The sequence below is a fragment of the Mauremys mutica genome, chromosome 3 (genome assembly GCF_020497125.1).
Source record: "Mauremys mutica isolate MM-2020 ecotype Southern chromosome 3, ASM2049712v1, whole genome shotgun sequence".
Lineage (NCBI taxonomy): Eukaryota > Metazoa > Chordata > Testudines > Geoemydidae > Mauremys > Mauremys mutica.
The window spans coordinates 103,043,195-103,057,073 of record NC_059074.1 but is presented as its reverse complement, the minus strand read 5'-3'; the positions used below and the strand labels follow the sequence as shown (position 1 = coordinate 103,057,073).

General features: G+C 43.8%; 1 protein-coding gene across 3 annotated transcripts in view; it reads left to right on the top strand.

Moving 5' to 3' along the window:
* The first annotated feature begins 229 nt into the window (after positions 1 to 229).
* The window catches only part of HBS1L (HBS1 like translational GTPase), a 131,778-nt gene continuing 118,128 nt past the window's right edge, over positions 230 to 13,879 (top strand). The window contains exons 1-3 of one of the 3 annotated variants that reach the window (XM_045009687.1): positions 230 to 516; positions 978 to 1,042; positions 1,633 to 1,749. In XM_045009687.1, the coding sequence (XP_044865622.1) occupies positions 1,708 to 1,749 (42 nt within the window). In that variant the 5' untranslated portion in view covers positions 230 to 516; positions 978 to 1,042; positions 1,633 to 1,707. The remainder of the gene's footprint in view (positions 517 to 977; positions 1,043 to 1,632; positions 1,750 to 13,879) is intronic. The other 2 variants (XM_045009685.1, XM_045009686.1) reach the window with 2 other exon arrangements.

Sequence of the window (13,879 nt, the reverse complement as noted above, 5' to 3'; positions counted from 1 at the left end):
CCAATAAAATTGAAGGTGCCTGTCTTCATCTTTAATATCCCAAATACCTTTCAAAATCTGCCCTTTAGTTTCTTTGTGCCTCTTTGACCCATCTGTAAAATGGGGATAATAATACTTACTACCTCACAAGGGCATTGTGTGGTAAACATGCCAGAGCTTGTGAGGTGCTCAGTTACTATGGTAATGGAGGGGCATATCTTAGATATATACTAGTTAAGGCAATGGAGATGAAGGCATGCATAAGGTTTCTAGCATAAGGGGAGTTAAGGCAGTGCAGTAGTAGGGTGACACTGCAGAGATAGTAAAAGTCAGATTGGAGATGGAGTTCTCAGGATCAAGAATGACTGCAAACTCAAACGGAGGAGGTCACTGAAAGGTCTTGCTCAAGAAGGGAAATAGGGGAGATGGATTTGTGATTTTAGATGTCACTTTTGATCAGTTCTGTCTCAGAAACACCTACCTGGAGGAGGTTGAGATGAAGCCACGTGTATACCTGAGAAGACAGAAAAGGAGGAGGTGGTGACCCTAGAAAGGAATCTTAAATGTCTAGAAAAACATGCACAGTTCGGTATCATCTACATAAAAGTGGTGGCTATCAAAAGCTTAAAGATAGATCTAAATGACTGTGGTAGATAAAACATAACATGAGTCTACATATCGATCATATATGAACATGAAATATGTGCAAAGGGTCTTTTCCAGCTCTCAGCGATGTTAGTGGAAAAAGTCTCTGACTTCAGTAGGAGCTGGATCAAGTGTCAAGAGTTAAACATATCAGAATGGAAGTCTGTCCTTTTTGTCTTTGAGGCTAAGAGCCTGTGCCATCACTAATCAGGCTCTTAATTTGATTAACTTATCTTGTTATAAATGCTTTCTTGGTTTCACAGACATTTTTTATGGTTGTGCAGAATCAGATGGGTTGCAAGAGTGGGGTTGGAAAATAACATTGAAACCCCCTCTCTGTTTTTGTTTCTCAGTGAGAGGCCTCCAATGAACAGCAAAAAATAAAATTCTGCAGTCCAGAGAGGTTTAACAAGATAATGTGAGTTGGGGACTGAAGCCTATTCTGTGACCTTTTACTGGCCATTTATTTGATGAGCACAGAGCCCTTATTGTTGGTGGTGTGTAAAACCACCAAGAATTGTCACAGTAAAATTGTATAACCAACCATTTAATATTGAGTATGAGAAATTTCCACTAATGAGTGGGAGATTCTTTGAAAAATACTCTGTGGTGTCAATTATCAATTAAATGAACCAAACACAAATTTTAAAAGGGAAAGTGCAATGCATCTTAATATGTAATTTGTCCATTTATTTTGACATCTGTAGTTTAGTTGTAATTTTTTATGATAAAAAAGAAAGAGAACCATGAGTGATAAACAGCAGCTGCAGAGTTAGGGCTATGCTCTTAAGTAGGTGTATTGATCTGTTTTCTCAGGTCACCCTCATCTCTCACACACATTGAACCCAGCATCTTGATCCCCTGATTTTTATTCTGTGGTCCCATCTGAAATTTGTGTGATGGAGTCAGAGCAAAATTTGAATTCTTCCATCTTCACCCACCCCATTGCTTGAAAAGTTGTGCTCTGGCTTCACTTCCTGACTTTCTGCTCCATGCTTGGTTTTCCAGATGCTGCAGTGCCTCTATAAATAGGTAATGGAGCACCACGGTTCACTCAGTTTGCAGAGGTGAGGCCAGGGTCACATGCAAGCAGCAGGAAATCACCAGCAACAGGAACAAACTGTGGTAATTTACGTACAATGTTGCTAGGCATTCAAAATACAGAAAAGAATCTGTGATTGCTTACATCCATGAAGGATGAATCATATTTCTCTATATCATACAGCGCATTTCAGGGAGCGAACTCTGCCATCAGATAAGCATACAAGGCTTCCATTGGCTTCACTAAGATTTTCACACACTCAACCAATGGAATAATGTATCCTCCAATTTTAAAGTACACTTCCAATGTGCTCCACTGCTTTGCTGAGCCTTAGCTCTGCACTTATATACATCTATATGTATTTTGGTTTTTGCAAGGGTTGGTCCCCCTTTTCAAGTCATGATGGGAAAATGAATAGTAAGCAAACAGAGATTATATATGCACTGTATTCATGTTACAAAAATGACCATTTTAAAAATAGCTGATTTATTTTATGTACAAAATGGGGCTGCAATTATAATGTTAGGCCAAATAGTACCTATTATTACTTGCCTAGTTTCTGTTCTTTTAGGAAGAATCTTTACCAATGTGCAAGTCCTTCTTCAAGTGCTTCTTTCCTGTCTTCCACAGTGCTGCATTGGTCCAGCATAGTAAATAGCAATCACTTAAGTGCCTGATCCAAAGCCCATCAAATTCAGTGTGAGCTTTTACAGTGACTTCAGTGGGCTTTGGATCAGATCCTAAAACAACAAGACCACAAATCCTGTAAATTTCTATTCCTTGGAGGAGAAGTTGCCTTATCCCTCTCAGGGTATGTCAACCCTACAGTCACTTCAGCAGCACTGCAGGTAATCCACCTGTCCGAGAGGCAGTAGCTAGAAGAATCCTTAAGGTGATTTTCCCACGTCTACACCGGAGGTTAGATCAACTAACTATGGTGCTCAGGGCATGAAATTTTTTATAGCCCTGAGTGAAGTAGCTAGGTGGACCTACATTTTAGATGTAGATCAGGCCTCAGTAAATATTCTGTGCCATGTGGCAGTGCTTACAAACAAACACTTTCTTAACCTAGCAGAGTATTTACTGTTCACAGAATTAAGTGTGTTAAGTATGCAGTCGGCTTAGACTATAAATAATCACATGTGCTTGTACCTTGAACAGATTGTCAGTTTAAGCTTTCTCATATGTATAAAATGTGTTACACTGAAGCAACACTTTCATCCATTCACTAGCTAAAACAGTGCAACTTTTCCCTCAACATTGCTGATGTAAAGAGATCAAGGGTTTAACCCTGTGTATCTATACTGTACTGTTAGTTACTGGTATATAACATTTTACAAGAGAAGTTTAATATTCAAAGCAGAGGCGTAGGGTAATTAAGTGACTAACAGCCTCTTCACTGGCATGTGTGGATTAACACTTATGCAGCTCCAGCCCATCAAACCTTTGTGCCTTCTCCCGTCTTGCACGTCCCTTTAGACCAGTGGGTCTCAAACTTTTTTACTGGTGATCCCTTTCACACAGCAAGCCTATGAGTGTGACCCCCCACAATAAATTAAACACTTTTAAATATATTTAACACCATTATAAATACTGGAGGCAAGCAGGGTTTGGGGTGGAGCTTGACAGCTCATGACCCCCATGTAATAACCTCATGACCCCCTGAGGGGTCCCGATCCCCAGTTTGAGAACCCCTGCTTTACACCTCCCTCAATTATTATTCTCCTTATTAGTGTATATTCTACTCACACTTCTTGTGTAGATAGTTATCACACTACCCATCACTATAATTTGTTTAATCTTTTCCCCATGTCAATTTCAAAATAAAGATGAGGTCACCATCCCTGTGAGACTGGAATGTGGACATTGAACCTTCATCACCCATAAGGTATTGCAAAGAATTGGCCACCATTATAAATATTCAATCAATTTGTGGAGGCAAAATACTGTAGAATCCTCTTCACTGGAACACATAGTGAATGGCTTATGTCCCCTTTAAGGGGAATTCCAGTTAATATAAGAACAGCAGTAGAATTATACTAATTTAAAACTGGGATGAGTGCAGGGAGAATCAGGCCCACAGTGTGAAATATTTACATTTATTACTGTGGTATATTTGATACGGATAAAAATCTTTCACTGGAAATGGCTAACAACCAGTGCAGATTATCTCAGCCTAGCACTGCATTAGCAGGTGCTTAAGTGAAGAATTTAGGAAATTAATACCACATGGCCACACCTGACAGGCAGTTCATATCACCCATTGTCAAAACATAACATGTTAAACTATACTAGCTAATTAATAACTGGATCATAAAAGACGTGCCGGCATCAGCTTGGTGGTGGTTTTGATTCATACTGGGGCCACTTGATCCAGAGTGTCTTTGATTTTAAATTGAATAATTATTCAATAAATACATAAATACCATCATTTGACCAGCTACTGGAGACTGAGGGCTAGTCTACACTTACCTGCCAGTTTGACGCGGAGAGTTCAACTTTTCGGAGTTCGAACTATCGCGTCTAATATAGACGCGATAGTTCGAACTCCGGAAGCGCTCCGTTCGACTCCGGTACTCCACCACTGCAAACGGTGGTGGCGGAGTCGACCTTGGAGCCGCGGAGTTTGGTTCCGCGGCGTCTGGACGGGTGAGTACTTCGAACTAGGGTACTTCAAATTCAGCTACGCTATTCACGTAGCTGAATTTGCGTACTCTAGTTCGACCCCCGTTCTTAGTGTAGACCAGGCCTGATAAAGAGATGTTTCCTGAAGATCTGGGTCAGTGAATTGTAAACTGCGGTTTGTTTTTGCTTTCTGATATTCTTATTCAAAAATTGACAAGTTGTAAGTAAATACCAATGAGGATAAAACACCTATGCAAAGTAGGCCAGATCGTACTACGGCTGCTTTGTGCCACTCCAGTGGCACAGAACAACTGTAATGCCAGCTCGATCAGATGGTGGAATAATCCCTTTGAAGGCTCCCTTTGTTTGGCCAGCTGATGTGTCAGGGAAAGGGTTTCTCTACACATTGGCAATCCCCAGCTGCTGGCAGACATGGTGCTTTGGAGCTATTGGTAACAAGGCATAAATTAGAGCACTCTTAAGGCTGCTCTCATATGTGCTGGGGACCATTCTGGTTCCCTGGAACACCAATGATGACTTGGATACAGCACAGATTACATCTTCACATGGTGAAAGGTACAAGAGCAGCAGATCCACTGGGTATACATCTACTCATTTCTTTCTTTAAAGGAAAATAAATTATTGCTTGAGCCCAAACTCCAAGGCTACTTGGCAGCTTTGACAATAAATACCATTATATCATTATTTAGGGCCTGATTCTGATCTAAGTCATGTTGGTTTAAATCAGAAGTAATTAATTTAAATCAAGTGTGTTACACAGGTGTAAAATTGCTGTCAGATTGGAATTACGGCCTTAACATATGAATATTCTCTAGGTATTAGATCACAGATAGATTTATGTGTAACTATATTTATATTTGGGATGCCACTTCCCTCTATCCTTCTTCCCTCCTTTTTTGAAAACAGTTACCTTTAAAATGATTAAAATACAGTGTTTAAAAGATCAAATCATTTGGACAACAATAGTTTCCTTTTTTCTTTGATAGGTGATCATTCTCCTTCAAGTAACATTTCTGTGGGTACTCCACTTCAGGTGTGTTTATGCCCTGTGCGCCTTTGATCAGCAGTGCCTTTTCGGTCTGCACATGCACCCTAGCTATCCTCCCGCTCCGTACCAAAGATATATAGGGCAGTGGTGGACATATTGCCCTCAGTTCCTTCTCAACTGCCTAGGCCTGAGATGGAGTGTGTTGCAGTGCTCACTTATAGCTAGATTCATTCCCCTTAGGGAATAGCTTAACTCTTACATTTGTTGTTTTAGGTCTTGTCTTTAGTTATTGTAGCTTTAGTTTTGTATGAGGGGATTTCTTTGTGAGATCTTCCCTCTCCCCTTCCCCGCCCCCGAGATCTCTCTCCCCTTTTAAGGGGTTTTAGCCTCAGGTTATGCATAAATCCACAGGATTTAAAGGTTGTCTCACTTGCTGGGATTCCATCCCAGTTAGTGATGGTGTCTCTCACTGTATCTGCTGCTTAGAGGATACCCACATCCCAGCTATGTATAAAATCTGTTCTGGATTTAAGAAGAGGTCTATAAAAAATAGGGAGATGAATCTTAAGCCTCCCATGGTAGAGTGCTCCCTTTGATCTGCCTCAGATCTCCCCTGTACAGTGGGTCTTCCAGTGTACACAATGCCCTGTCACTTCCACAGCCAGCTCACCCAGTAGATCTTCACAGGAGAGAACCATGGAGGATAGCAGTTCTTCAAGGTGTTTGTCCTTATGGGTGCTGCACTAACCTCCCTCCTTACTCTCTGCTTTGGAGTTTAGTTTTGCAGGACTTTCAGACAGAGAAGGAACTGAGGGCAGATTCATCTGACGGTGCCCTACATATCTTTGGTATGGGTCATGAAGATAGCTACAGTGCATATGTGCACCTAATGGGCACTGCTACCAAAAGTCCCAATCAAAAGTGCATAGTGCACATCTGCACCTGAAGTGGAGCACTCATAGGGACAAACATCTCAAAGAAGTCCAATTCCTTTACAAGGTAAGTAACCTCACCTCTTCCATGGTGTACAATCAAAGATAAGATATCAAGTCTGCTTGCAATTACTGGCAAGCCTCATTCTTTTCTTCTAAAATGAGGGAAATTGTTCACAAGCAATACAATCCTTTGCTATTATGTTTCCTTATTTCACTTTTGATTTAAATGATTGTGTGTTTTTGTAGATAACATCCACTGAGAACACAGATGAGATAATTTGCCACTTCTGGCATCATCTTTGCTACCCTATCTTACAGACTAACTCCATGGCTCTTCTAGCAGTAGAAGAGTATTTCTTTATAACATTTAACTCCACTTCAGTTCATAGCATATTTTTGTAATTATGTTCTACTAATTATTTAGAGCATTTAAATTACATTATTGTAAAATTCCATCCCTTTATTAAATGTTGCTAGTTTAATAGTCAGCATTGATTGGATCCAAAGCCCACTGAAATCAACAAAATTCTTTCTGTTGACTTCAGTGAGCTTTGGTTCAGACCCCATGTAAACTACTGTGAAAAGAGAAGACCAAAATCTCCTTGTTCGAGCATGTTGGTAAACAACTCCTAAGACAATTACTGTGAATAAAAATGCAGTTTTTCACATGAGCATGATTAATGTAAAAATGCAGAAATATGTTATAAGCCTTCTGGTATTCATTTTGCAAACTATGTGGTATATGTTGATCCTGTTTCTTGTTAAATTTCCAGCGACTCTGACCTTTCTTTGAACACTGAAAATGAGGCAAGCAATATACCAGAGGAGCATCCTGTCATGACCATAAACTGTAGTCTCAATATTAAGGTTCCAAATCCAGCAAAGTACTTAAGTATCTACTTAGAAATCTACTTTAAGTACTTTGCTGGAGCAGGACCTAACTGGGTAGTAGCTACTAAAATTTAAAAGTATGGGGCTATATTCAACCCTGATGAGACCTCACACTGAAGTTACTTCAAGGATGAATTTGCCTGATAGTTCTTATCTCTAATTGTCAACTAAATTATTCTTATTGCAAAAATCCATTCCTGCTACAGTCGACTCAGTTATTAAACATTGTACTAGAGAGTACTGTATTGTCCCCTGACCGTCCTATTACCAGCTTTAGTTTGACTGACTATATACAACATTTCAGACTTCAGTATCAGTATATCCCAGTCAAAAAATATGTTGGTTTAAAATCTTGATCTGGCAAGATTGTAGAAAGAGAGTAAACTTAATTCCTGAATAATCAGAACATATGGAGCAAAGAGGGACTTTATTACTGTTAGAAACTAAGGCCCTAGCCACTCTGGGAACAGAACAGTACTAGCCCCAATTGTGTTTAAGCAGGGGGGGATAGCTCAGTGGTTTAAGCATTGGCCTGCTAAATCCAGGATTATGAGTTCAATCCTTGAGGGGGCCACTTAAGGATCAGGGCAAAAATCAATACTTGCTCCTGCTAGTGAAGGCAGGGGGTTGGACTCAATGACCTTCCAGTTCTAGGAGATTGGTATATCTCCTATTGTTGTTATTATTATAATATTGTAGTTGTTGCTAGCAGGTCTCTAGAGTTGCATTTAAATGCTGCTAGCCATGAAGGAAGATATCTGCAGTAATGATCAGCACAAAATACATATACAACTCAAATTTTGGTGGGAAATTGTTATTTTGTGTATGGTAAGGGAAGGGATGGATGTGTATCCTGTTTCTTTCATAGATTCATAGATTCTAAGGGTATGTCTACACTACCAGAGTAGTTCACTTCTACTTAAATCGAATTTGTGGAACTGATATTACAAAGTCGAACGTGTGTATCCACACTAAGGACAGTAATTCGACTTTGTGAATCCACACTAACGGAGCAAGCATCGACATTGGAAGCGGTACACTGTGGGCAGCTATCCCACAGTTCCCGCAGTCCCCGCTGCCCATTGGAATTCTGGGGCGAGCTCCCAATGCCTGCTGGGGGAAAAAATGTGTCGAGGGTGGTTTTGGGTAACTGTCATCATTCAACCGTCACTCCCGCCCTCCCTCCCTGAAAGCGCTGGCGGGCAATCAGTTCGCGCACTTTTCTAGTGAGTGACAGCGCGGACGCCGCAGCACTGCGAGCATGGAGCCCGCTGCGATCATCACTGCACTTATCGCCGTTGTCAACTCCTCGCACCTTATCATCCACCTTTTTCACAGGCAGATGCTGAGAAATCGAGCAAGGAGGCTACGGCAGCGCGGTGAAGACATGAAGTCTGAGAGTGGCACAGACCTCTCACAGAGCATGGTACCCCGCGCCGTGGACATCATGGTGGCAATGGGTCATGTTCATGCTGTGGAACGGCGATTCTGGGCCTGGGAAACAATCACGGACTGGTGGGACCGCATAGTGCTGCAGGTCTGGGATGAATCACAGTGGCTGCGAAACTTTAGGATGCATAAGGGAACTTTCTTTGAACTGTGTGAGTTGCTGTCCCCTGCCCTGAAGTGCAAGGACACCCGGATGCGAGCATCCCTGACTGTGCAGAAGCGAGTGGCCATAGCCCTCTGGAAACTTGCAACGCCAGACAGCTACCGGTCAGTAGTGAACCACTTTGGCGTGGGCAAATCTACCATGGGGGTTGCTGTGATGCAAGTAGCCAACGCAATCGTTGGCTCTCAACGCTACTGCTCTCAAAGGTAGTGACCCTGGGAAACGTCCAGGTCATCATAGATGGCTTCGCCGCGATGGGATTCCCAAACTGCGGTGGGGCTATAGATGGAATTCACATCCCTATCCTGGGACCGGACCACCAGGCCAGCCAGTATATTAACTGAAAGGGCTACTTTTCAATGGTGCTGCAAGCACTGGTGGACCATAGGGGACGTTTTACCAACATCAACGTCGGATGGCCGGTCAAGGTTCATGACGCGCGTGTTTTCAGGAACTCTGGTCTGTTTAGATGCCTGCAGGAAGGTATTTTCTTCCCGGACCACAAAATAATTGTTGGGTCCTCATTATGGAGGATCCTATAGTGATCCTCGGGGACCCAGCCTACCCGCTAATGCCCTGGCTCATGAAGCCCTATACAGGTGCCATGGACAGTGACAAAGAAATCTTCAACTACTGGCTGAGCAAGTGCAGAATGGTGGTGGAGTGTGCTTTTGGACGTCTCAAGGGGAGATGGAGAAGCTTACTGACTCGCTCAGATCTCAGCGAAACCAATATTCCCATTGTTATTGCAGCTTGCTGTGTGCTCCACAATCTCTGTGAGAGCAAGGGGGAGACCTTTATGGTGGGATGGGAGGTTGAGGCAAATAGCCTGGCTGCTGATTACGCCCAGCCAGACAGCCGTGCGATTAGAAGAGCCCAGCGGGAAGCGCTGTGCATCCGGGAGGCTTTGAAAGCTAGGTTCCTCAGTGAGCAGGGTAACCTGTGACTATTAAGTTTGTTTACAGAGAAGCTGAACCTGCCCCCGTTTCTTTACCCAGTTAATGTTGACTATCCTCTGCAGTTACATACCCCGTTCACCCCGTTCCCCCCTTTCCAACACACGTTTAAAAATAAAATACATGGAACTTTGTTAATTAACACTGTCTTCTTTATTACTGATTTCGTGGTAAAGGGTTGAAACTGGGACGCAGACTGTGGTGGGTAGGGTGTGTAGTGATGTAAAGACCGCCTCTAAACTCGAGGAATGACAGGCTCCTGCTCCTAGAGCGGTCCGCAGTGGCGGACTGGTTGTTTCAACGGAGCCCTGCCACCCCTCCTTTTCGGGACTCTGTGTGTGGGGTCTATGTGACTTTGTGGTGGGGGAGGATGGTTACAAATCCCCTGCTGCGTGGCTCTGTGATCCAGGATAAGGACCGCTGCATAAGATCTCTAACCGCCCTCCCCCGCCACAAAGTCACATAGCCCCCCCCCACAGAACATGAAAACCACCTCCCAGACTGACCAGGGTGCCTAGTGACTGCACTTTGTGTGTGACCTGCTGCTGAACCTGCCCCCGTCTCTGTACCCTGGTAAAGGTGACTGTCCTGTCCAATTACCAACCCCCTTCCCCCCCTTCAAACACAGTCTCCTCTAAAAGAACATGACGGAATCAGTAATTAACAGAAAAGTATTTTTTATTATCAACTAGACAGTTAGGGGATGAAACTGGGATGGGGGCTTGGGTGAGGCGGGAAGGAAAGGACTTATCAAAATTTTGGGAATGAGAGCCTTCCTGTAATTGAGCACTGTGCAGGGGTGGAGTGACAGTTTTCATGGCCCCTGCCGCCCCTCCTTCTTGGTACTTTGGGTGAGGGGGTTATGGGACTTTGTGGCGGGGGAGGGCGGTTAGAGATAGACTGCAGTGGGGCTCTGTCCTCCTGCCTCCGGTCCTGCAGAACATCCACAAGGCGCCGGAGTGTGTCCGTTTGCTCCCTCAGTAGTCCAAGCAGCGTTTGAGTCGCCTGCTGGTCTTCTTGCCGCCACCTGTCCTCCCGTTCACTGTGTGAGCGCTGGTACTGCGACATGTTCACCCTCCACTGGGTCTGCTGGGCCGCCTCGGCTCGGGAGCAGCCCATAAGTTCTGAGAACATCTCGTCCCGTGTCCTTTTCTTTCGCCGCCTAATCTGCGCCAGCCTCCGTGAAGGGGATGCCGGGGTAGGTCAGGAGACAGTCACAGCTGTGTGATGGGAAAAAGGGAGTGAATTCCTTACAAAGATACATTTTTGCGAATGAACATAGTCTAGTCTGTCTCTGTGAACAAGACCATGCACAGCACCTCTCTCATGCGCACTTAGGACCAGTTCGAATTTTCGGCCTTCGCATTCAGTGCCTGGGGTCTTGCAGTGGAGATCAGACAAGCGGGGCAGGACAGCAGAATTCGTGTAGCAGGCAGACATGGTAAGCCGTAGACTTTTGGCTGCTTAAAACTTAATTTATAGCAGTGCCCTCCTTTCACGGTCAAAGCAATGCTCCTAGCGTTGGCCAGTCCCTGCTACCGGCAATCGGGAAAGCATGAACTCTGCCCCTGTCCCGCCTCCACCGTGTGGCTGTAAACCCCCGGTTACAGTTATGTAAAGGAACAGGCAAGCAGTCCCAATACTAACATTCCCCTAATTCAAAGCAGGTCACCATGAGCGACATCACCTTGCTGAGGATCAGTGAGACAGATAAAGACCGCATGCTGCGTGAAAGCCAGCAAAAACCAGGGCCCTATGCCACCATGCTCTGCGAGGCAATGATACCAGAATACCTGAGGATAGCCTGGCACGGAAAAGTGTGCTACCACGGAGGACCCAATAAGGCTGCTCTCCCCAGGAACCTCGTGCGGAGGCTTTTCGATTACCTCCAGGAGACCTTCGTGGAGATCTCCGAAGAGGATTTCTGTTCTATCCCCGTTCATATTGACCTTCTTTTCAGATAGTTAATATTCCTTTTCTGTTAAAAATAAATGTTTACATGTTTAAAGCACTTACCGACTGATCCTTCCCCTGATTCAGGGTCTGGGTTAACGGCTGGGGAGGGTTGGTAGGGGATCTCCGTGAGGGTGATGAAGAAATCCTGGCTGTTGGGGAAATCAGCGTTGTAAGCGCTGTCGACTGCCTCGTCCTCCTCATCTCCTTCCTCATCTTCCCCGTCCGCGAACATCTCCGAGGAACCGTCCGTCGACACTATCCCATCCTCAGAGTCCACGGTCAGTGGTGGGGTAGTGGTGGCAGCCGCACCTAGAATGGAATGCAGTGCCTCGTAGAAACGGCATGTCTGGGGCTGGGATCCGGAGCGTCCGTTTGCCGCTTTGGTCTTCTGGTAGCCTTGTCTCAGCTCCTCGATTTTCACGCGGCACTGCGTTGCATCCCGGCTATATCCTCTGAGTGCCATGGCTTCTCGTAGATCTTCGCATTCTGGTTTTTGGAGCGCAGCTCCGAAAGCACAGACTCATCGCCCCACACAGCGATCAGATCCAAGACTTCCCGGTCAGTCCATGCTGGGGCCCTCTTTCTATTCTGAGATTGCATGGACACCTCTGCTGGAGAGTTCTGCATCGTTGCCAGTGCTGCTGAGTTCGCCACGATGTCCAAACAGGAAATGAGATTCAAACTGGCCAGACAGGAAAAGGAATTCAAATTTTCCCGGGGCTTTCCCTGTGTGGCTGGTCAGAGCATCCGAGCTCGGACTGCTGTCCAGAGCGTCAACAGAGTGGTGCACTGTGGGATAGCTCCCGGAGCTATTAGCATCGAATTCCATCCACACCTACCCTAATTCGACATGGCCATGTCGAATTTAGCGCTAGTTCCCTCGTCGGGGAGGAGTACAGAAATCGAACTAAAGAGACCTGTATGAGACCTAAATAGCTTCGTTGTGTGGACGGGTGCATGGTTAATTCGATTTAACGCTGCTAAATTCGACATAACCTCCTAGTGTAGACCAGGCCTAAGACTGGAAGGGACCTCGAGAGGTCATCGAGTCCAGTCCCCTGCCCTCATGGCAGGACCAAATACTGTCTAGACCATCCCTGATAGACTCTTAAATATCTCCAGAGATGGAGATTCTACAATCTCCCTAGGCAATTTATTCCAGTGTTTAACCACCCTGACAGTTAGGAACTTTTTCCTAATGTCCAACCTAAACCTCCCTTGCTGCAGTTTGAGCCCATTGCTTCTTGTTCTTCCTTAGAGGCTAAGGTGAACAAGTTTTCTCCCTCCTCCTGATGACACCCTTTTAGATACCTGAAAACTGCTATCATTTCCCCTCTCAGTCTTCTCTTTTCCAAACTAAACAAACCCAATTCTTTCAGCCTTCCTTCATAGGTCATGTTCTCAAGACCTTTAATCATTCTTGTTGCTCTTCTCTGGATCATCTCCAATTTCTCCACATCTTTCCTGAAATGCACATATTTTGGAGAGAACTTGAATTCTAAAAAAATTTCAACTTGCACCACAATTTATTATTTGTACCTTTCTCAATGAATTATTCCTCTGAATACAAGCATGAGAAAAATGATGCCATTCATGTAAGAATCTAATTCAGCACATCTGCAATCTACAAAAAAATCAAATATAGCAAATTATAATTTTTAGATTAATGTTGCTTTGCACAGTGTTTATACAATTAGTCTAGAGTCAGATATACCTTAATAACTAACACTAGTAGACTTTTAGGAAGGTGGCATTAATTTGGAAGTACAATGTGCAATTGCGGCAGATGAACCTATTAACTCCTAGCACTAAAATAAAAAATATGCATTTGTAATGTCTAGTTCATTATTTGTTGTTATAAATTATAGGAATATGAAGATAGGAAATATGAATAGATATCTACAAAGTAATGGAAGTACAAATAGACAAGGCAGTTTTTGTGGCACCAAAAGAATGCATACTTCTCTTTGTGTTATAAAGGCTAAGAATGCATTAGGAAATTTTGACTAGAACTTTTTTTATTCATGTATCTCCTTTACACTTTGTGGCTAATGTTTACTCATTATCAAGACCTTGCATATTTTCAGCACCCACCCAGCCCCATGGTATTATTATTATTTTTTAAAAGGTCTGAGTGACAAGTACATTGATATAAGTGAATCATCATTGTGCAGGCATGAAATGTTATCAGATTGGTTTTCAAGTAGATTTATACATTTGAGAAAGTGC